This window comes from Terrapene carolina, unplaced genomic scaffold, assembly GCF_002925995.2.
Source record: "Terrapene carolina triunguis isolate 2854851 unplaced genomic scaffold, T_m_triunguis-2.0 Scaffold53, whole genome shotgun sequence".
NCBI lineage: Eukaryota > Metazoa > Chordata > Testudines > Emydidae > Terrapene > Terrapene triunguis.
This window is the reverse complement of record NW_020664404.1, coordinates 14860625-14883981: the sequence shown is the minus strand read 5'-3', so window position 1 is coordinate 14883981 and position 23357 is coordinate 14860625. Positions and strand designations below refer to the sequence as shown.

General features: G+C 46.0%; 2 protein-coding genes across 3 annotated transcripts in view; one reads left to right on the top strand and one right to left on the bottom strand.

Moving 5' to 3' along the window:
* Positions 1-984, top strand: part of VDAC3 (voltage dependent anion channel 3) — a 42166-nt gene extending 41182 nt beyond the window's left edge. The window contains exon 10 of the mRNA XM_024203735.2: positions 271-984. Within this exon, the coding sequence (XP_024059503.1) occupies positions 271-362 (92 nt within the window). The 3' untranslated portion in view covers positions 363-984. The remainder of the gene's footprint in view (positions 1-270) is intronic.
* Positions 556-22669, bottom strand: IKBKB (inhibitor of nuclear factor kappa B kinase subunit beta). 2 transcript variants are annotated; one of them, XM_024203723.2, is made up of 22 exons: positions 22561-22669; positions 22122-22241; positions 21390-21484; positions 19130-19247; positions 18243-18312; positions 15445-15533; positions 13930-14019; positions 13391-13515; positions 12640-12747; positions 12173-12302; positions 9092-9286; positions 8734-8842; positions 8211-8334; positions 7661-7812; positions 7480-7541; positions 6224-6333; positions 5933-5982; positions 5202-5301; positions 4830-4977; positions 4036-4163; positions 2156-2246; positions 556-1710 (listed from the first exon to the last, which is right to left on the bottom strand). In XM_024203723.2, exons 2-22 carry the CDS (start codon positions 22221-22223, stop codon positions 1642-1644), a joined length of 2265 nt encoding a protein of 754 aa, XP_024059491.1. In that variant the 5' UTR covers positions 22224-22241; positions 22561-22669; the 3' UTR covers positions 556-1641. The 2 variants fall into 2 exon arrangements, with proteins under 2 accessions (XP_024059491.1, XP_024059483.1); XM_024203715.2 differs by having other exon boundaries at positions 556-2246.
* Positions 22670-23357: the final 688 nt, after the last annotated feature.

Genomic DNA, 23357 nt, shown 5'->3' with positions numbered 1-23357 from the left:
TATTCTTTCATGTTTGCAGACCTACATGAGTCACTTTGCTTTGTGGGTGTTTGAGATAGACTTGTGTATACAGGTGGTGCCTAAAATGAGACTCCTCATTTCATTTAAGTCTCTGCCCAAGTCAAACTGCAGATAAAGATTGAGGTACTCTAGCACAGCTGTATTATTAGCTGTTACTGTATACCCAAATTCCTTATTTGTGGTATAGCATGAGTGACTGACTGCATTTTATTTGAGTATTAGCATCAAAGTTTGTTTTGTTTTTTGCAGGTGTGAAGCTGACACTCTCAGGTTTGGTTGATGGCAAGAACTTCAGTGCTGGTGGTCACAAAGTTGGGCTGGGCTTTGAGCTGGAGGCTTAATGCAGTTTTAAGTGGAACAGCAGCTCTGTTCCTGGAGATGAAGGGGGGAAAAAAATAACCCAACATGTTTTGGCCTTAAAATTCTTCTGTGAAATTTCAAAAGTGTCAACTTTTTTTATTCTTCCCAAGAATTGTAACTCTCCCCCCACCCCACCCCCACGTATAGGGTGTAAACTCATCATAAAAGGAGATACTTGAAGGCATGCATGGAAGTTGCAAAGGTTGTGCCACATTTCAGTTCCTCAGTGTTATTTTAAATTTGTTCCTTAAAGACAGCATAGTATTTCCTTACAAAGGAAAAAATCCCAGCTCTCCCAGCTAGCATATCACATCCTGCATGTCCACACCTGATGACCTCTTATGAAATTGGTCTCTGTGCGGTAGTGAAAGCTTTGGTTTTGCATCAAAGTGAAATAAATAAATCAATCACATTTGGAACATATCCCTTCTGCGTGTTCCAGTTGCTGCTTCAGTACTGTTTGTTCAACATTGCTTTAGATTTGGCAGGATCTGTTAAAAAATGCAACTAAAATAGGTAACCTATTTTTTTAAACATGCTTGGTGCTGGTTTTCAGGGACAACACTGAATCCCATGGAGCAGTAAAGATTCAGGAAGAATGAATCAGTGATGTGTGGTTTTTATTGTTCACTAGTTGAGGGACTTGGCACAATGAAAGGGATATTGGCCTAACTCTCAAACTTTATTACATACTTGTATAGTGAAAAATATTTCTCCTTTAAAATTTTATTTAACATTCAAATAGAGCAAACTAAAAGTTTACATATTTCAGGTAGTTCGTTCCCATACAAGAAACAAGTATTAGGTAAGTACAGACATTACACTTGAGAAAAAGTGCAACCCAGCATGGTTAGCCAAATCTGTAAATTCAGTACTTTCATAGATGTCAGGAAAAGGCATTCAGACAAGATTACTTGTAGATGCACTGTCTACTATTCAGCAAGGGAAAGGTAGCACAGCAGGTGGATTCAACAGCTGAATGGGAGTGGTGGAAGATGACAAAGTAAGACATTTCTCATCAATTTCATACCCTCATGCTGTATGTTTGTGGGGGAGAAACAGCAATGAGTGATCAAAATTTTTGTCTGTTAAAATTAGGCTGCCAGCTTTCCTTAAAAATAGGAATACATGTCAGTGTGACCACTAGCTGGCAGTATAAATAGAACTCAAGGGATTTCATTTTCATATGCAGTAACCTGTCAGGCTTGAACTCCTCATGTAAAAAATGTTATTTGGCTTGAGCTGTGCCTGAAGTGATTTTTACATCTGGGTTTGTTCTGGGTTATTTCTGTCTTCCCCTTCAAGCTGCAACCAGCTCCAATCCAGAGACTAAAAATGAAGCACAGAAATACTAATTAGAGTTTAGATGCCATCTTCCCAACCCAAAGCAAAGATACTGGATTTTCTTAAAGGAAAATACTATAAGCACATTTTGGGCATTTAAACTTTATAGCAAAAAAAAAAAAAAATTAGGCAATACTTCAGGGGAAAAAATTACAGGAGAAGGGATGTACATTTTTTCTGGGTTTACTTAAACACCAGAAATTTCTTCATACAATGTATTACTGACATTTCTAGAAGTCTCTTGTAATATTTATTTTAGTAACACCATTTTGTATAGGGAAAGAGGTCTCTCTCTGCCATTTTAATTATTAGTGTATGCAGAGTGTTAGAAATCTATTCAAAACTTCTTACAGCCCTTTGGCTTCCACAATATTACTTGGCCAGCACTCCTCCCAAAAGTATGCTTATGGTTTAAAGTGATAGAAGTTACCATAAAGCTCTGGTCCTGATCCTTCATTGTGTCATGCATCACACTTTCTAACTGGCTGCAGAGATTTTGAGATTCCATCAATAGTCCCTCACTGAAAAGAAAAGTTGCACAAATGATTACATCTATTGAAACTGGAAGTCTCACGTGTTAGAGATACATCCGGGGTATGTACTCAGGCTAGCAAGACTAAACTGATGGCAAATGTTATTTTACCAATCTTTTGTTGCTGCCACTTACATCAACTAAAAGTGTTATTGCAGTCCCTGGTACCTTAAGATTTACTGGTAAAGTGACCTAGAAAATGCATTCAAGGTGGGATCAAGCTTGTATCCTTGTGCAAATTGTATAAGAATCCAGAAATCAAAGACTAGAATGTTACCTGATGGGCAAAATAAGCCTGGCTCTGACAGACTATTACATTTTTAATTAACCAAGGAGCAATTGGTTCCATTTTACTCCTGTAAACCAGCCACAATTACTTGTCCCAGTTTAAGGCAAATGTGCAAATTCCTAGTGCCATTGTGCTCTAAAGTGACATTGTTTCAAGTCCAGCCCTGCCATGTGGTTTCACAGTGAAATTTTAATATCACGTCTCCTTCTCCCTGTTACTGAGACAGAAACCACAGGAACTGACTAGACACAAAATGTGCACATTTACACTGGAGCTGGAAGGTGTAAAAGTCCAGTTGAGTGTTCTCTCTAAAACAAGATAAGAGCATAGATCCAGCAGCATAAGTAGGATGACCAGACAGCAAGTGTGAAAAATTGGGACAGGGGTGGGTAATAGGAGCCCATATAAGAAAAAGACTCCAAAATCAGGACATCTGGTCACCCTCAGCACAAGCCGGAGGAGGGCCTAGCCACAGAATATGTACCTAGTGTTTCAGATAGGATCCTATTCTGGGAAGCTACCAGGCAGTACTCCTGGGGGAATCCTGTGCTACTGCATGTGTGCATAATTAACTTTTTGCACAGGAAAAACAGTTGCTGCTGATCTGCCTTTTGCCCACTAGAGGGCCCTGTGGTGATAGACCAAGGCAGTAGCGCCCAGCCAACAAGGGAAGAGCCTGCAGAGCCTCCTTTGCAGCAGGCCAGGTCAGGCAAGTGGGGGGGGGGGGTCAGATGGGCTCATAAGGGCTAATGGAGGTGGACAAACTGGGGCAGGGACTGAATAGGAGTGGAGGTGCTGAGCCTCATGGTGACAGGAGGGGATGTGGGGCCACATGTGCCTGACACTGGGAGAGGCTAAGGGTCAGCAGGGGGAAACTCCCTAACTCCATTTCTCCCCCCCCCCCCCCCAAAAAAACCCCCTCCTCCATCCCCCCTCCCCCCCCCCCCCCCCATACCTAACAACCCTCCAAGTTTACACCCAGGCTCCTTCCCAGCAATTATTTCCCTCTCCCTCAACTCCTCCATTACCCCTGACTCCCCACCCCCCCGCCTTTGCACTACTTTTGGGGGGTGGAGGAAATATGATTCTATATGGTAGTTTAAATGAATTAAAGAGTTCTGTATTAATATGGCTAATAAGGAATCTTTTTTGACTGTATTGTTACAGACATACTTGCTGACTGGTATTTTGAAATAAATTAACACAATATAATCACACCAGTTTCAATTATTTTTGGTATTTCAACAAATAAAATATGCAGAATTTTGCAAATTTAATTTTTTGGCACAGAATTCCCCCAGGAGTAACACTGTGTATGTCTCCTTGAGCTGGAACTTACACACCTTTCAACTCTACTGTAGACATGCCCAAAGTAATCTTAAAAATCCTTGTCAGCTAACAGTAATCTTAGGTGTTAGCTGTAACCATAGATAAACAATGTGTCCCTTTAACATATGCATGGATGTAACTCCATCATTCTTCACTTTACCTTTTCTTGATAGATTCTGGTAAATTGTAAGTTACAGCTGGGACTTGTGACAGCAGCTGACCTGGGTTACTAAGCCGTGATGCATTCATACTCTCTGGGCTGCCACTGACAGGACCACGCACCTTACTCTGAAGGGAGAAGGCAGACAGGAAGGCAGATTCAGATTGCTGCATGCATTTTATTTCTACATAAACTTATTTCCAGGAGCAAGTGCTGCCATTTCTCTTAATGGCAAGTAAGGATTTGGGGTTTTCTTTAATACTAAGCTAGGCCCAGATTTTTAAACCAAATTCAACAGAGGGAGGTAAGGATATCAAGTTTTTACCTCATGTTCTTCAGTCAGAAGAAATGTGATCTCAGGTCTATGCAGCATTTTTCTGGGTGCTGCCTTTAGCCCTGTACAGACTTCATACAACCCTCAGTAGCTCGTCACCCCACTAGAGCTGCAGAATATTGACTGCAGTTCTATTATCTTCCCTCAGAATTCAACAAAATTTATCTTTTATAGTATGTTCTTTATAGCAATTAAAGGACCACACCCACCCCTTAATGTATAAATGCCCTGGAAAAGAACAAAGCAGAGCATAATTGTGTTGAGAAGGGGGGAGGGAGGGTTTCCCATGTGAAATTTCCAACACTGGTGATGAAATAGCTGCAGGCCACAGCATTTCAAAGAAGGGGTTCTAAAACCAGTGCAGGCTCTTGGATGAACAACTGCAGCTATATTAAGGTCTCTACCATCAAAAGGGGGGGGGGGGAGGAGAAGAGGCCCCATTAACTTCTGTTTCACTCACGCAAGCAATTTTCAGCAGGTTCCATAATTCTTTCTGTCGTTTTTCCTGAAGCCTGACAACTGTGTTCTCATCTTCATTCATCAGGTTCATCACTTCCTCCACTCTGGGGAACAATTCCAGTGCATTCTGCTTGCAAATTACTGTCTTACTGTAAAGAACAATAATCAGGTCAGATGAGCAGCTGCACTGTGTCAGTTAGAAGCTCCAATTGTTTAACTCCTAATAATTGGAGAAAAACGTGATTCTTAATTGTGAAGTTGTCTGAATATATCTTACTGAGACTAATACATCCCCTCATTGTACTAAGAGCAACAGAAGGCTGCCCAGACGTTCCTTGTCTATCTTTCATAAAATGGATGTTCTGGGACTCACCTGAGCTGAGCATAAATTAGACGGACTGTCTTTTCAAATGTCTGGATTGCCTGCAGGAGCAGTCGCACTATTTCCTGACTGTCACCACTGGTCCTCTGGTCTAGAGAGAAGAAAAAGGATCAGAAACAGTGTGGGGGCAGAATGAGTTCATTAGAGAGACTATAAGAATCAGTCATTGTTTCTGTAGCACTGTGTCCTAGGCTCTAGCTCTTTGGAAAGAAGCCACTTGGCAGGGGGCTGTAGCCCAGAGATTATACTGGGGGATGGGTCTGTGGCCATAGGGAGGAAGGGCTAGGCAAGAGTCCTGCCTACAGCACATGCCTTCAGCAGTAGTTTGGGGAGAAGGGCCCAAAATGGCTTCATCCTGAAGAAGCAGCCAGCTGCTAGGACCAATTGGTCAAGAGATCAAAGCTGGCCTCCCCACTTTGAATATTCGTAGATTCTAGGACTGGAAGGGACCTCAAGAGGTGATCAAGTCCAGTCCCCTGCCCTCATTGCAGGACCAAATACTGTCTAGACCATCCCTGATGGACATTCATCTCTTTCCCAGGCAGCCACAATTGGGGTAGGGGTAGCAGTGCTCTTTTGGAACTGGAAAAGAGAAGAGAGAGCATTTGTTGTTGGAGTGTAGGCCACAGGCCTGGAATGGAGAATTCTCAATACTGTTTAATGCTCTTTCCAGTTAATGGTCACACACAGCAACAAGACAACAGTGGCTACAGGTTCTTTACCTCTTGGCTTCTCCCTCAGTCGCCGGTAAAGTTCTCTGGCTTGTTCTTCCCTACCAAATAAAAGACAAGTGTTTCTCTGGAACCCAAACTGTAATTGGCCCCTTCAAGGACTCTCAAAAACCCTTCGCATACCGGGCTATGTCAGCAGTCCAGTGCTGGCTTTTTGTTAGGTCCTGCCAACCCAGTCTGTGGCCTGGGCTGATGAGCAGGTGCCTCTGATTGCCTGCATTCAGAAAGGAGCCACTGTGCTAGAAATGCTAGCACCACAGGCTAGAGAGGGTTCCAACTTACAAATCCTCCAGGGTGCCACCTTGCTTCCGCCCTAGTGGGCTTCTCTGCAGGTCCACAATGTCTGCCTGCAGGGCCATCATCCTCTTCACCAGCTGATCCACATCCTCCTCCTGAGAGGAGGAGCTTCAGTTAATAACATTGCTCCCAGACATAGGACTGCCACAGGGTGAGGGACTCTGGTTCTAACTGGCCTTAAATGGAACAAGAATTGCTTTCCCTTTTCATCCACAATCCTGCAGCCTTAGACAGGGAAGAAGGGCCTTGTACAAAGGCTGATGGGATATTTCCCTTTGATACAAGTAGATTGATTTGATTTAGTCCTCTCAGACTGGCCCCTTCTAATGACCTTGCTGCTTTGGATACCATAGCTCAGCTTGTGGTGAAGAGACACTGTTTGTTCACATTCTAAGGTGAACCTGCAGCTAGTGACAAAAAGGGGAACAAAATTTCCTCTCAGCTGTTCCGAAGGACTATTGTAATTCTCACCTCACCCACCAACACCCTTAACCTTACCCCTCAGATATCAGCATCCCAGTCCTCACATCCAGAGTCTACCTCAACCTGTGACATACTAATGTCAGGAAACAGTATCACTGACTCCTTCTTAGGTAGAAACCTTCTGTCCCCCTGTATTCTTGGGAAAGACGGTATGTGGGCAGGTAGGAGGATAGTCACCAAAGAAATCACTTTTCAGTAGGCTTCTGCTCAGAGACACAGCACAGCTACCAGGGTCTAACATTCTGTATTTCAGATGCCATCTCAAGTTAGCCTGTCGCTCAGTCCCAATATTTGGGACAGATAAGTGAACACACTGAGCAGATGGTAAAGAATCCCCTTTTAGAATTTGGTATTAACACTTCCATTCCTACAGCCTTTCTGAGCATTGCCAGCCAACCATTTTCCTTTTCAGTTTTAACTTCCTGGTGAGCCACATCCTCTTCTCGTTACCCCAGCAACAGCCCCATTGGCAACAGTACAATTGCTTTTGTCTATAATTGGCCCTGTTACAAGTATCTCTCAGTTTAGGCATTAGGAATCATCTCCTTATCTCCTCCATATCCTTCTGTCCTGACCTTTCCCAACACCGAAAGGGCTGCACAAGCCCGTGGACAAGGAAAAACTGATGCAACCTAAAACAAGGGAAGGGCTTGGTTTATCAGGCCAGTTCAGCCCTGGAGTGGAGGATGGAAATGCAGGGTAGCAGCAGAAAGCCGCCTCTTTCAGGCAGGCAATTAAACCTAAATCTAGAAACATACCCGCCCGCAAAGCTCCACAGCCTGCTCCATATCCCTCCAGGCAAACAACAGCTTCTCAGAGGCTGAAAAAAGAAGGAAGAAAAGTCCATTACTCTGCTGCATTTGAGGAAAGGAAGCTACCATGCTGGGATTGGAGGAGCGAATGGAGGACTCCCCTGCATGTCACAGGGGCTGTACTCACTGATTCCAAACTCTGTCTGCTCACTGTACTTCTCCAGGTCAATCTGGATGCTGGTTTTAAAGAAATCCAACTTTGCCTTCAGCTGTTGGGACAGGGAGGCCATGGAATTCTTCATCTTGGAGAGATTGCTATTGTAACGCAGCAGATTCATCCTGTGGAGAAAGTGAGAAGGGTCATGTCGGTCCAACCCCATAGGAGCTGCACATAGTGTCTCAACTGATCCCACACACAGCTTTCATAGTCACTCTCATTCAAGCTTACAGATCCCAGTATTCTCCAGTTGAGCCATGATCAGCCCACATTTTCCTGTGTCACCAAGACAAATGAACAGGGCTGAGTGGAGCTGAGATTGCACAAAGACAACAAGGTTAGAGGCCACAGCTCTTAGCTCTCCATTAATTGCAAATAACTCCACCTTTATCAAGAACTTCCCCCTCCCAGATAGTGCCTCACTCCTGCACCACTGTAGGGCAGGTTTCTTTTCCTGTTATCCCCCTCTAGCCAGGAGGCCCAAGTGGAGCCAAGTATTCCCAAAGGGACCCCACTGTACATGGCTGCTCGCTGCCCCTGCTGAAGCAGGTTACAATCCTCCTTCAGAGTCCGAATCGTGTGCCAGACCTGACCCCACACCTTCCGTAGCTGGAAGAAGGACAGATTCTTCTTTGGATCCTGAACTGGAAACACGGAGAGAGCATATGTTAAAAAAAAAAAAAAAAAGACTTACAGGAGCAGTGCTGCAGGGTAGGAGTTAGCACCCAGTCCAAGTCTGAGATAGGGTGCTACCTCTTCTTGAGCCTGCACAGCCAAGTCTCTGTGCCCATCACATCCCGTATGGGGCACTAGAAAGGCTATTTCACTGCAACTGGCCACAGTTTGAGAGTCTAACTCAACAGGTCATGATTCTTCTCTACCCTCAATTAAATCCCACCCCAGAGATTGAATGCTATGACAATCTGCTTCGCTGCCCACTCCACTCTCAAGAGCAAATGTCCACCCCCTACAGCTCACATATACAGCAAGCTCTCTGTGCTGATTCCCCATGGAAATAAGCTATGCCCAGGGGAAGTCCTTACGGATGCAGTCAACACTTTCTGGATGAGGCCGCAGGAAGATCTGCCTCTCATAGGCAACTTTACGGTTGTCAAAAAGGAAAAGGAGGTCTGTGTCCGTGGCGTCATTCACCTGCAGAGATGAGACCTATCTCAGTACTCTCAGATACAGTATCCCACAGCAGCCTCCACTGAAATAACCCAGAGCCAGCTGGCTCACCATGGCCCAGGATAGTGTGAGCAGCAGGAAGGAGGGCTGCTCTACTTCAGTGAAAACAAGAGTGGGGTGGAGGGAGTGTGAGGCTGGGGTAGGTGCTCAGAGTGCAAGTGCCAGCAGGTGCAGGCTTGGCTAGCAGCGTTCAGGTTTCAGCCCCAGGCTCACCTTGCTGTCAGCCATACACTGAATAGCCAATTTTTGAGGGTATAGTGCAAGCCCCGCCTCCTGCAAGAGCTCCTGCTCCTGCTCTGGAATACCAGTATCTGACTGAATCCTGGCCTTCACAGTCTGCAAGGTTTCCTCTTCTGTCACAGGGTACATGTGCAGAGTGCCCGTAACCATGTTTAGGACGCGAACCAGCTGCAAGAAAAGAAGTGGGACATGGGAAGAAGCCAGGGCATGGAGGTCATGGCTGAGCAGAGATGCCAGGACTCAGACCAGGGGATGGAGAAGGAAACTAGGAACACCAGGTCCATATGGCCACTTTAGGGCTGCTTGGCAACATCGTGCCAAGATCTTTGACCTGCATCAGACAGAAGGGAGGCCACGTGACACAGAAAACAGGACCAGCAATTCCTCTTCCCTCTGCCAGAGCGAGAGAGGCACAGACACTCAGTGGAATAACAGACAGGAAAAGCCCTGTGAATACTTCTCCTCAGCTGGCCAGGAAGAAGCCAATGTGTCTTGGACTTCGCCCTTCCACATCAACCATTGCTAATTCTCCCTGAATAGTTTTCCAGAGTACTTTTCCTTGATTGTTACCAAGTGACTATCTTTTAGCCTCCAGTAAATCTAGGTCCCCTTGTGGCTTCAAAATAAACAGACTTTAACAAACTCAGAACTGGTAAGTAAGAAAATCTAAGGGTTAAACAAGTTCACGAGAACTGGCAGTTTCTCAAGGAGACACTATTAAATGCATAACTTCAAATTATTCTGATATGAAAGAAAGATAGGACGAATATTAAGAGCTCAATATGGCTCCATCAGGAGCTCTTTAAATGACCTGCAATAAAAAAGGATTACAATAAAAAAGTGGAAGCATGGACAAATTGCTAATGAGGAGTACAAAAGAATAACAAGCATGTAGAAACAAAACCAGAGTTATATACCTAGCTACTAACTGATGACAAGAAGGCTGAGGAATTTAATGCCTGTTTTACTTCAGTCTTGTGGTTAAACAGTGACCACATACTCAAACACACTTATTAACATCCAGGGAGCAGGGACAGACACCAAAAATAGGGAAAGACAGGTTAAAGAAAATTTAGATGTACTCAAGTGGGCAGGGCCTGATGAAATTCATCCTGCAGTACTTAAGGAATTAACTGAAGCAATCTTGGAACCATTAGCATTATCTTTGAGGACTGGACAAGGGAAACATACTACCTGTCTTTAAAAAGGGGATCAAAGAGGACCTGGGGAATTACAGACCTATCAGTCTAATTTTGATACTTGGAAAGATACTGGAATGAATTATTAAATGATCAACTTCTAAGCATGTAGATGATAATAGGGTTATAAGGAATATCCAGCATGGATTGTCAAGAACAAATCATGCCAAACCAAGCTGATTTCCTTCTTTGGCAGAATTACTAGCTTGGGGGGGTGGGGGGGGTAGAAGAGCAGCAGACATGTTAGATCTTGATTTTAGTAACACTTTTGACACAGTCCCACATGAGGGTCTCATAAGCAAACTAGGGAAATGTGGTATAGATGAAGTCACTGTAAGGTTGGTACACAACTAGTTGAAAGACTGTATTCAAAAGTAGTTATCAATAGTTTGCTGTCAAACTGGGAGGTCATATCTAGTGGGTTCACACTGCAGAGGTCAATCCTGGGTCCAGTACTGTTCAATATTTTACTTGGATACTGGAGTGGAGATTAGGCTTACAAAATTTGTGGATGACACCAAGATGGGAGGGGTTACAAGCATTTTCAAGGACAGAATTCGAATTCAAAATGACCTTGACAAATCAGAGAATTAGTCTGAAATCAACAAGATGAAATTCAATAGAGGTAAGTTCAAAAGAAAAGTAATGAAATGCACAACTACAGAATGGGAAATAACTGGTTAGGTAGTAATACTGCTGAAGACAAGCTGGGAATTATAATAGATCACAAATTACATATGAATCAACAATGTGATGCAGTTACAAAAAAGGCTAATGTCATTCTGGACTGTATTAACAGGAATGTCGTGGTAACTGTCCTGGTCTACTTGGCAACGATGAGGCCTCAGCTGGAGTGCTGCGTCCAATTCTGGGTACCACACTTTAGAAAAAAAATGTGGACAAACTGGAGAAAATCCAGTAGAATAACAAAAATGAAAAATGGTTTAGAAAACCTGATCTATGTTGAGAGGTTAAAAAACTGGGTATGTTTAATCGTGAGAAAAGAAGACAGGGGAAACTTGATAATCTTCAAATATGTTAAGGGCTGTTCTAAAGAGGATGTTGATCAATTATTCTCCATATCCACTGAAGGTAGGACAAGTAATAATGTTATAATCTGCAGGAAGGGGAGACTGAAGTTGGATATTAGGAAAATATGTTCCAACTCTCAGGGTAGTTAAGCTTTGGAACAGGCTTCCAAGAGAGATGGTGGAATCCCCGTCATTGGAAGTTTTTAGGAATAGGTTGGACAAACACCTGTCTGGGATGGTCTAGGTTTACTTGGTCCTACCTCAGCACCAAGGGTTGTACTTGACTTCTTCAAGTCTCTTCCAGTCCTACATTTCTGAAGTTATCAGAAGGACCAAAGTCTGTCATTCTGCTGCTCAGCAGTCTGCAGCCCCAGAGAGCCTAAATAAACCATCTACACTCTCTCACCACAACATAGACCAATTCAGTACAGAAGGAGCTTCCCAACATGGGGCCCGTCCATTTTTGTACCACAACTCTTTGTCTACTTGACAGCTCTGCAACTCTACTCCCTGCGGATCAGCTCTGCATTTGGGGAGAACAATACTGACCTCCTTTGAAAGTGCTTTGAGATCTACTGATGTAAGAGTTCAGTATGATTACTGTTATTTAGTACCAGGCTGTAACAAAAACTCACTCTTGTGGATATACTTGCTCAGACCAGCCCTCAGCAGGGCTTTTCCTTCTTACAAAGCAGCCTCTCCTATCTTAATGGGGTTTCCACACATCCTTCCCTAGCCCATGACTCAGGCTTCTCTCATAGGCTAACATAAGCCACGCTCTCTGGACACTGGTCTGTCCATGAAAATCCAGTCCCAAGACTCACCTTTAGGTTCAGTATATCATCCAATGCCTTGAAACAGCCATTGGGTCCATAAACAGGGTCTGTCCCTCTCTGCCGCGGGTGCCACATTAACATGAGCTGCAGCCATTTCTCCAGCCGCCCAGCCAAAATGCTATGAGGCAGAAACAAGAAGAACCAGAGAAGAAAGACGTGTTTCAGTTGGCCATACCAGTTCGCATCTACAAAAAGAGATCCAAAGCTCAGACCCCCCCCCCCCCCCCCCGCCCAATCTCTTAACTAGAGAACAGAGAAAGGAGCATGGAACCTTCTACAGCAAGCTAACAGGATCCTCCTGTTTTCATCTACAGAAACTTCAGCCAGATGAGACCATGTGCATTGGGTACTAAACTTTTCAACAGATCAGCAGGGTCATAGAAACAAAACAGACCCCTTCTTATTCCCAGGAGGACATATCCAGCTTATCCCCATGGGGTGCATTTGAGTCTCACCTGTTTAGATTATTGGGATATGGTAAACTGCTAGAAAATTTCACTTCTCCAGCCAAGTCTTCATAGACAACAATATCCAACTCGCTCTTCTGTCGCACTTTTGTGTGCCTAAAGAGTTCAAGTAGGTACAGTGACAAAGTAAAGAAAGTTCTGCGATCCCTCTGCATGATGACAACTGCACCTCACCCTTCCCAGGACACACATTAGCCTCTAGCCAATTTCACAACACACAGAGGCTGCTGAAAACACAGACGCACAGCTAACAAAATCAGTCCCAAGTATCTTATTCAGATATTTGCAACTCCCCTGCAAAACATCCCAACTTGTATTTAAACCTGACAGCAGATATGCTGATGCTGCTCCAGCTCCAGCTCAATTCTGTTTGACCAAAGATTGTCAATCCCACTGGCCCATAGATATCGTAGGTCTGTCCAAAAGAGATTTACCAGGGAAGATTGAGCCTGGCAGCCAACTCAACACTCAAGTGAAAGGATCAGCTCTCCCATCCCAATGTGAAGGGTGAGATACTAATTCCGCCAGCCCCAGGAACCACCCAAGCTGCATGACAGTCAAGTGTTTGAAGCCAGGAAAGCTCTTACCATGCCTAAATTCAAATCCCTAGTAGGCCATGAAACAAAGAATGATAACCCCTAAAATTGATAACCCCTTCCCTCAAACACCATGAAAACAGGACAGTAGTTTGGATGCCAAAGAGAGTTCCCTCCTCCTTCTCTGGCCCCATCTTACTCACCATTGCACAGGCTGCCAGTTGGGCAGAAATGGTCTGAAACCTGTTATGCATTCAAATGCCAGTGTGCCAAAGCTCCAGTAATCCACCGTCACTGTGTACTTCTGCTGTTCCAGCAGCTCTGGAGCCTGGGTCAGCCAACATAGGTTAAAGATTAAGCCACTTTTCTCTCAGACCTCAACTGCACCTGCCTCCTTGGATGTTCATTACTGTTTGCGCATCACTTTGGAAAGCTCATGCTAAGTGTTTTAACACTCAGGAACCTTATTGGCCTCTTTGACCAGTCCTAGGGGTTAATGAAACTCACACCCTCTATGCAGCAGAAAGTTAGCAATGAAATGTGAAAACCCAAATGTTGGCAAAGAGCAACAATACAGCCTGTTCTTTTGCTTCAGCATGTGTATCCCAAACACATCCATACCTGCATGGTCGGGACTCCTCTCCCACCCCACAGCCAGATTACAGTGCCTGCTCCCTCCTGCTGCTCTTCCCCACAGACCTTGCTGGTCACAGCAACACTACAAGCTAAATCCACTCCTTACCAGGTACTGCAGCGTCCCAACGAAGGAAGTGCACAGACTGCCCTGATCCAGCTCCTTAGCATACCCCAGGTCAATGATCTTGTGTATTAACTGAGAGAGACAGATGGCAGGCAGTAAGAGGACTGAAAACACATTCTGCAATGAGGGCATGCACTTCTACAGAGAGAACAGATGATTTCAGTACTCAGAAGCGCTGGGAGAAGGGCAGGAAGCATCAAGGCAGTGTTGTGCTCTTGCATGATCATGAGAACAAAGCCACAGATAAAGCAGCTCCCCAGGGTCATTATGAGCTTGAGATGCAAGGAACTTGAGATGTTATTGCTGACTTACAATAGAGCCCAGTCTGAATGGAGGGACTTTCCTAGGAGAGCTGGATCACTCTGGTCTTGGAATAGGAGTTTATTTTTATTTCCTGAGGAGATGTTCACTGCTCCCTTGAGGAGAAGCAAGAAAGATGGCCAGATCTGTGCCTCTTCTGGCACAACGCTGCCATAGCCATCAAGCGGGGGGAAGCCTCACATGGGTAGAGCCATTATAGTAACTCCTGTGCTGCACCCCTGCTACCCCTATGTAGGGGGTGTGACCATAAAAGTTTCCCTAGTTATTTTGGTGTATGTCGCGGTCCAACCTGGCCCCAGGATCAGGGAAGCATAGAGATGGCTTAATGGTTCCTTGGAACCACCACGTGAGATGTCATGTGCCACCCCATGGTGCCCTGACTGGGAAAGGGCAGTCCAAATAGTCATGCTTAGACTGGCAGTCTGCAGCAGTACAGTGCAACAGCCCAGCCACCATTTCATCACACAGCGAGGACTAGGCACAGAGGGATAGCTCAGTGGTTTGGGCATTGGTCTGCTAAACCCAGGGTTGTGAGTTCAATCCTTGAGGGGGCCACTTAGGGATCTAGGGCAAAAATCAGTACTTGGTCCTGCCTAGTGAAGGCAGGAGGCTGGACTTGATGACCTTTCAAGGTCCCTTCCAGTTCTATGAGATAGGTATATCTCCATATATTATTATTATTAAAGCCTCATGGGAATTGCTTCTGCATATCAGCGAAGCATCAGATAGGCAGAGATATCTGGTGGTCTGAGCTCAGTCTGTAAGCCAGGAACCACACACCCCCAGCCAATTTCCAAACAAATCTGACACAGCTTTAGCAAAGTCACTTCCTCTCTGCCTCGCTTCCCAGTCTGTAAAGGGTGGGGTGGGGTGGGGTGGGGAGAAAGAGAAGGATACAACTCATAGTACTTGGATGTTCAGATAAATCATTAAATTAGCAGTTTGTATAAATACCAAGAATTACAAGATGAACCACCACCACCTCTCAGGTCATGTTCAGACACCCTCATTGGGGCTAGTCATTTTAGCTTGCGAGATCTCTGAGAGGGATCATGTTTTCATCTTCAGCTCCTAGTCATTCACTCTCTCTCTCTCTCACACACACACACTTTCGTGCTCCCGCCCTTACACTCCACTCGCTGTCTATATGGCCAAAGTCACCCGGCTCCTGCTCACCCTTTGTTCTCCTTGCTGTAGGACAATGTTCTCAGGTTTCAGGTCTCTGTGGATGATCCTGTTCTCATGAAGGTACCTGAGAGCAGAGGCTGAGACAGAGAGAGGCAGCTGTTACTCAGCACAACTAACACCTCCCAGCATTACTCCAGAGGACCTAAGCCTGCAGGTTCTAAAAGGCAAACACGGCCAAGACCTACATAAGAGCCACAAACAACCCACATGGATGGGGGCCTGGCTGCCCTGGAGAGGGTTCCTTCCCATGCTTCACCACAACAGCAGAGATCTTTGAGGTGCACCTGTCCACAATCCCTAAATACTCATGCTTGGGGACTGGAGGCTGGCAGTGCTGGGGGCATCACCTCATTACCATAGGTCACTTCGGGTGATATATGTTTGAGGAAAGGGGACCTGTTCAAAGCAAACAGTCCACAACAAGCGCTATAATGTCGTTGTGCGTTCCCATCAGTCTCAGATGCTATGGTGATAATGTAAGTCGATGAGGAGCCCACCCCAGCCCTGAGAATGGTCTGCAGCTGGGAATCCCCATGAGGAACACAAGCTGGAACTCGCTCATCCTGCCTAGCACCTCCCAGGAAATCCCTTGAGCACGTTTCTCGCTGGGAAAGGAAACACACTGCTTTCCACATCCCAATGTCAGAGACAAGTCAGAGGCCACTTCCCTTCTGGGGAGGCTTGCAGAGCAAGGCAGGAAGGAGAATACTATTAGACACCTATCTAAAGGGGAGGCATCCAGCGTCACAAACCTACTTCACATGGAACTAAAATGGCTCCCTTCCCAGACTGGGACAGCGGCAGGTCCTGCTGCCACAAAGCAGCATTAGGCAGACCCAAAACAAAAGAATTTGAAGAGCAACTAGCAAAAGACACTAACAGCAAATTCTTTTGCAAGTACATCAGAAGCAGGAAACTTGCCAAACAGTCAGTGGGGCTACTAGATGATCAAGGTATTAAAGGAGCACTCAAGGAAGACAAGGCCATTGCGGAGAAGCTAAATGCATTCTTTGCATCAGTCTTCACTGCAGAGGATGTAACGGAGATTCCCACCAGGGAGATTCCCACACCTGAGCCATTCTTTTTAGGCAACATATCTGAGGAACTGTCCCAGACTGAGGTGTCAATAGAGAAGGTTTTGGAACGAACTGATAAGTTAAACAGTAATAAATGACCAGGACCAGATGGTATTTACCCAACAGTTCTGAAGGAACTCAAATATGAAATTGCAGAACTACTAACTGTGGTATGTAACCTATTGCTTTAATCAGCCTCCATACCAGATGACTGGCAGATAGTTAATGAAATGACAACTTTTAAAAAAGGCTCCAGAGGTGATCCCGGCGATTACAGGCTGATATGCCTAACTTCAGTACCACGCAAACTGGTTGAAACTAGTAAAGAACAGAATTATCAGACACATAGATGAGCAAGATTTGTTGGGAAGAGTCAACATGGCTTTTGTAAATGGAAATCATGCCTCACCAATCTATTACAATTCTTTGAGGGTGTCAATAAACATGTGGACAAGGGTGATTCAGTGAATATAGCGTACTTAGACTTTCAGAAAGCCTTTGATATGGTCCTTCAAGGCTCTAAGCAAAGTAAGCAGTCATGGGATAAGAGAGAATCAGGAACTGGTTATAAGACAGAAACCAAAGAGTAGGAATAAATGGTCAGTTTTCACAGTGGAGAGAGGTAAATAGTGACCACCAAGGATCTGTACTGAGACCAGTGCTGTTCAACATACTCAACTGATCTGGAAAAAGGGGTAAACCGTGAGGTGGCAAAGTTTGCAGACAATACAAAATTACTCAAGATAGTTAAGTCCAAAGCTGACTGCGAAGAGTTACAAAGGAATCTCACAAAACTAGATGGCTCAACAATAAAATAGCAGATGAAATTCAGTGATCAATGCAAAGTAATGTACAGTGGAAGACATAATCCCAGCTATACATACAAAATAATGGGGTCTAAATTAGCTGTTACCACTCAAGAAAGAGATCTTGAAGTCATCATGGATAGTTCTCTGATAACATCTGCTCAATGTGCAACAGCAATCAAAATAGCTAACAGAATTAGGAAAGGGCTAGATGATAATAAAACAGTAAATATAATACCATTATATAAAATCCCTCTTATGCCCATACCTTGAAAACTTCATATAGTTCTGGTTGCCCCATTTCAAAAAAGATACATTAGAATTGGAAAAAGTACAGAGAATAGCAAGAAGATTGATTAAGGGTATGGAACAGCTTCCATGTGAGGAGAGATTAAGAAGACTGGGACTGTTCAGCTTGGCAAAAAGTTGACTAATAGGGGATCTGATAGAGGTCTATAAAAATCACAAATGGTATGGAGAAAGTGACTAAGGAAGTGTTATTTACCTGTTCACATAACACATGAACCAGGGATCACCCAATGAAATTAATATTCAGCAGGTTTAAAACAAACATAGGGAAGTACTTCTTCACACAATGCAGCCAACCCGTAGAATTCATTGCTAGGGGATGTTGTGAAGGCCAAAACTATAGGTTCAAAAGAGAGTTAGATACATTCATGGAGGATAGCTCCATCAATGGCTATTAGCCAAGATGGTCAGGGATGCTACCCCCTGCTCTGGGTGTCCCTAAACCTCTGATTGCTAGCCGCCAGGTCTGGATGACAGGGGATGGATAACCGCCCTGTTCTGTTCGCTCCCTCTGAAGCATCTGGCACCAGCCACTGTTGGAAAACAGAATACTAGGCTAGATGGACCCAGTTTGGCCTTTGTTGTGTTCACTTACCGATATCAGAGAGCAGGATGAGAATGGCTCCCTCCCGTAAGCCACAGCAGTTCTCAAACTGGTTCAAGTACTGCAGAGGATCAAAACAGAGTGTAAACTAATCTCCTCTGTGCCCCAATCCTGGGTTTGGCCCCAATCCTGCAAATGCTTATGGATGTGAGTAGCTATGCAGAACTCAATAGCATTACACACATGTGTAAGTGTCTGCAGGATCGGGTCCTTAAATAGTAAAACTACAACTTCAAACACCATTTCCCTCTCCACAGATAGGAAAATTGCCATCATCTTCTCCAGCAGCTCTTCCAGGAGGAAGAAACCCCTTCACAGCTTCCTCCTCCGTGTCCCGCACCAGTTGGCTCAGCCAGCCAAGCACCAGTCTCCCTAATTGCAGCCATGTGCTTTGGGCACTATCTGCATTTGGGCTTTTAGCAAAAGTTAGAAAAACAACATCAAGACCAAAAAGAACAAGTTCTTTTTCCTGCCGACAGCTGGGAGCTTATCACTTCTGGGCAGAGGTCCACCCACTGACCTGGTCTGGGAAGTTCTGGGCCACACTCACATCCTGTTCTCCATCTCTTACACATCCCTTGCTCTCTACGTGTGCATCCCACAGACACACGTTTGCTCACTGCCCCCAACAGAAATGGAAAGTTTCTAATAAAAATCCAGAAAGAGGATGTAAAAATGCATCCGGGATCAACCCTGCCGCTTGCTCAGAGGAGGCACAAGCAGGCACAGCCCCAGTTCAGGAGGATTAGGTGGCAACAGTATGTGGAAGCAGCTGGAGAAATCCCACTGAATCACCCACAGTTGAGCCTCTTCAGAAAAAACCCTACACTTCCCCCAGTAGCCCCTGCCCTCCCAGGATCATCAGCCCAATGCCTCACCTTGCGAAGGTCTCCACCCTGGCAGTATTCCATGGCCAACAGAGGCAAGTCAGTGGGTGCAAGGTTCTGCATCCCTTCAGGGACTTCGCGGGCAGCCACCACATTGGGATGATTCAGTCTGAGGAAAGGAAATGAGGGAAGCATGAGATCACTGGAACCAATTCATCTCAGCCTCCTCCCAGCAATAACGGAAAGGGCCAGCATCCTGAAAAGTGATCATCCAAACGAGAGCTTTACAGTCTCACACACAGGTAGGTATTAAGGAAAGTCACAATGGGACTTTAACCCTTCGGACACAGAACTAGTGCACTTCAAAAGCTTCCTTCACCCTGCTCAATCCACTCTCTCCCCCCAGGACAGGGCTTTAGTCCTAACTCGTCTCCCAGCTGTCCGTTTCCTCATTCTCTCTGTGAGCATCCAAACTTTGACATGCAGCCTGCTCCTAGCCCCATGAGAAGTCAGGGCTACATTCAGCCCATTGCAGCCTGCACAAAGCGGGCTGATTCAGCAGGGATATAAATGGTGGGGTAAGTTAGCCAGGAAACTGGGTACCTAGCAAAGTCATGTAACTTGCACTGATGGGGCTTTCAGTGCATGTGCAGGACACTCACAGAAGACAGCACAGGAACAACAACAAATAGGAAGGTGCAAGATGAAGCAGCTCCCTAACATGCACTGCTCCCAGGCTCCTGGGGCCAAACACAGCCCCAACCTCCATGGACCTCAGCACCAGGGGCAGATCTGGATGCAAGTTACAGGACTTAGCCTCAGAAAAGGGGTGTGAGTGACATTCTCCCCCAAGAAATGTGACCTGCATTCAGCACACCGCATTCCCATTACTGCTGAACTGGGCTCAGCTGGAAGCTGAAAAGTGTTGTAGGCATCTCCCTGTATGACACACCCTTCTGCATGCACTTCACAAGCACTATAGGCAGCACATGCTACATTACAGATGCTCAAATGGAGTCTGAGTAAAGTCCCCTTTGAAAACATGGGTCTGGTTTTGTGAGCCCTATTGTATTTAGATGGAATATATGAGCCCAGAGATGTTAACAAGAGTTTCAGTCTTAAATAAGGTTTGTTGTACAGAGACCGCAGGCTGCTTAGTACCATGGCAAACAAACAATATTAAACACCACTTTAACCTTTTATTGAAGACACAGAAAAGGGAAAACAGTGAATACTTTATATTTCAAATGCTTTAACTAAGGCTTTCATATTAACATCCCTTGCTCCCTTTCGCTAAGAAGAGTTTCTAGAAGGAAAGATACAACTGAAGAGACTCTTAAACAAGGGTATTAACCAAGAAAATAATTGTCCTTTTGGGGAAAGAGAAAGGAGGGGGATAGAAAAGAGAAGAAATAAGATGGGGATGGAAAAGGACACGTGGGGAGGAGGCAGGGGAGAGAAAGGCTCACAGCCCAGGTGGTGTTTGGGTTTCAGCCAAAGCCAGTAGAGATGGTGACGTCCCCTGGGTCCCTCTCTCTGCCCTAGTCTGGTGAGCACCTCTCTCAGAGTCAAGATAACTAAGGCCAAGGATCCCAAGAAATGGAGGGGGTAGTAGCTGAGATGGTGCAGTTCACCCACTGACTTTTTCCCTGAAGTCTTTCTTTAAAGGACCCCAAAAGGAGTGATAGGTGGGATAGCCCACCCTCTCATTACTTTGTCCACCAATTAGATCTAATTGCCAACACACTAACTTTCGTTCACAGATTTTTGGTGTCACACAGTCTTGTTTACCAGGCATGCTCTTAACAAAGTTCTTCAATTATATCACTAGGCCTTTTTGTGAGGACTAATTCAACCTGTCTCCCTTTCACACCTTTTTCCATTAACATTATTATAAGTTATTGTGACCTTTTATAAGCTTTCATTCACTTTTTACAGTTGAGCTCACAATTAGGGTAAATGTGTAGGTCCAGTTATCACAACAGTGCTCCAAAAACTTTTGTTTCCCCACTGTCTCTGCAGAAGCAGCAGCAAATTACTAAAGCTTATTTCACATCACTGATGATGCTGATGCACAAACACAGAAGGAAGTAAATAAAAGGCAGTGGCACTGATTCCTACCAAAACAGATCCCCTCTGGGGAACAGTCAATGGAGAAGACATGTCAAGAAAAAGACTTCACCTTCGAAGTGCTTGACAGTGGCCATCCCTTCCCTTCCCGCGCTCATGGATTCAGACTCTTCTACACACAGATCTAGGCCCTCAGCTGCTGAGCAAGATATCAAGGAGTAAGGGATCACACAATGCTCACCTTTTCATTATCTGTATTTCCAGACACCATCTCTCCCGATTTCGGAGACTTAGCTCCTGACGACACTGTTTAATAGCAATCTGTTCCCCTGTTTCCTGCACAGACATGGAGAGAGTTAGGACAAAAACATGTTTCCACCAGAGATGTATTGTGAGGACCAACAGAAGATGTAGCGGCCCAAAAAAAATGTAAGGCTATTCTTGGGGATCCTCCCAGCTCTTCTGCAAGACCCCTCCCAGGGAGACAGTCATTTAGGGCACCAAATATGCACCAGAACAGAAGACACCAGCTCATGCCCCCTCCCCCATCTCCTCAAAACCAAAATAGTACCCTGAATTTCAGGCTCATGCTTGCAAGTCTCCACAGTGAGGCTAAATTCTGAACCATGGAAGTTCACCCCTCTTTTCATACAGAATGTGTCCAGAGACCAGGTTAGCAGAAACAAGAGTCCAGCAGAGCTGTCATGCTCACAACTCAAGGAACTGGTTCTCAGATTGGTTGTTTTCCATAAGCATTAGCTGGCTGTGGGGGTTCAACATCAGAGGAAGCAGCCAGCAGGCATTTGCTTACAAGACACAATGGAACAGTCTAGGCTGCAAGCAGAGGAAGAGATCGGAGAGAGCTGGAGGCTGAACGCTCTCACTCCCTAGGTGTACGAGTGGACGGTGAATGCGATTGGAGCATAAGGGTCCAGTAACCTCTCCCCTATCCCAGAGAAAAGGGAACCCCTACCTTGTTGTGCCATCTGAGGACATTTCCAAATCCCCCTGTCCCAAGCCTTTCCTTCATCTCCCAGGGACCACACGTCTGGATTTGCAGGGGAGGCCGGCTCATTGCGGTGAATGCCTGTGGCTAAAGGACGAGAAGGGGAGGGACAGAGACCCTGTTATTAACTTTCCTGTAAGTGAGTTAGTTACTTTGGCAACACACGAAGAGGGCTGAAGACATCACACCAGGGCCCATCTGCCCGGGGGGCGGGGGGGGAGACGGACGGACTACCGGGGGTCACAGACCCAGGCGCGGGGCAGTTCGGCCTTGGCCCCCGGGATAAAGGAGCGGCCCAGGAGTCCGGGTCTCCGCTCCGAGGGGAAGAGCGGCCGGGCCCGGCAAGACCGCGCCGCCCCGCCTGCCCGGGGGGGGGGGGGGAGCCGGGCCCCGCGGCGCCCCTCACCTGCCGCGGGACGAGCCTGGCGCTGCCGGGTCTCGGGCCCAGGCTCCGGCGGCCGACCCCGCCCGCGGGACTCAGCAGCAGCCTGGCACCAAGGCCGCAGCAGCGCGCTTCCGCCAGCGCTTCCGGCTCTGCCCTCACAGGACACGTGGTGCCGCCAGGCGGCGCCCCCTGCCGGCCGCCGGGACGCACAGCAGCGCTGCGCCAGGGCAGGTCGGAGCAGGGACCCAGCCCGGGCGCAGCCCCCCATGGGGACAGCGCTGGCTGCAGCTCCGCTCCTAAGCGCGGGGTCCCGAACTGCAGGCTGCTGTACAGCGATTTCTCTGGCGTTCAAGGCGGGGGCGTCACAAACAAAGCTGCAAATCCGTAGGGCGTTTGGCCTGAGGGGGAGAATGGAGAAAAAGCTTTCCAGCGACTGGGAGGCTACTAGCTATAGCACTGGCAACAGGCTTAAAACCCCAAGTCAATAGGACTACTGATCTACGTAAATGCTTGCCCCATCGGGGCCTTCATAGACAAAATGGCTGGGTTTGCAGACACCACTTCAGTTCCAAGGAGTTATTTTTGGCTTTGCTTGATTTAATAACATTTTCTGTTTCTACTGTAATGGGAGCTACCACGTACAAAGATAACAAGGTGAGTGAGGCAGGAGGGAACCCCAAGTCAAGTGCAGTGCACCACTCCTTGCACACTCTACCTTGTACTTCATTCAAGCTCTCTTGGCTCTAGCAATTTTTCTGCAGGCATGAGTTCGCCCAGGGCCGGCTCCAGGTTTTTTGCTGCCCCAAGCAAAAAAAAAA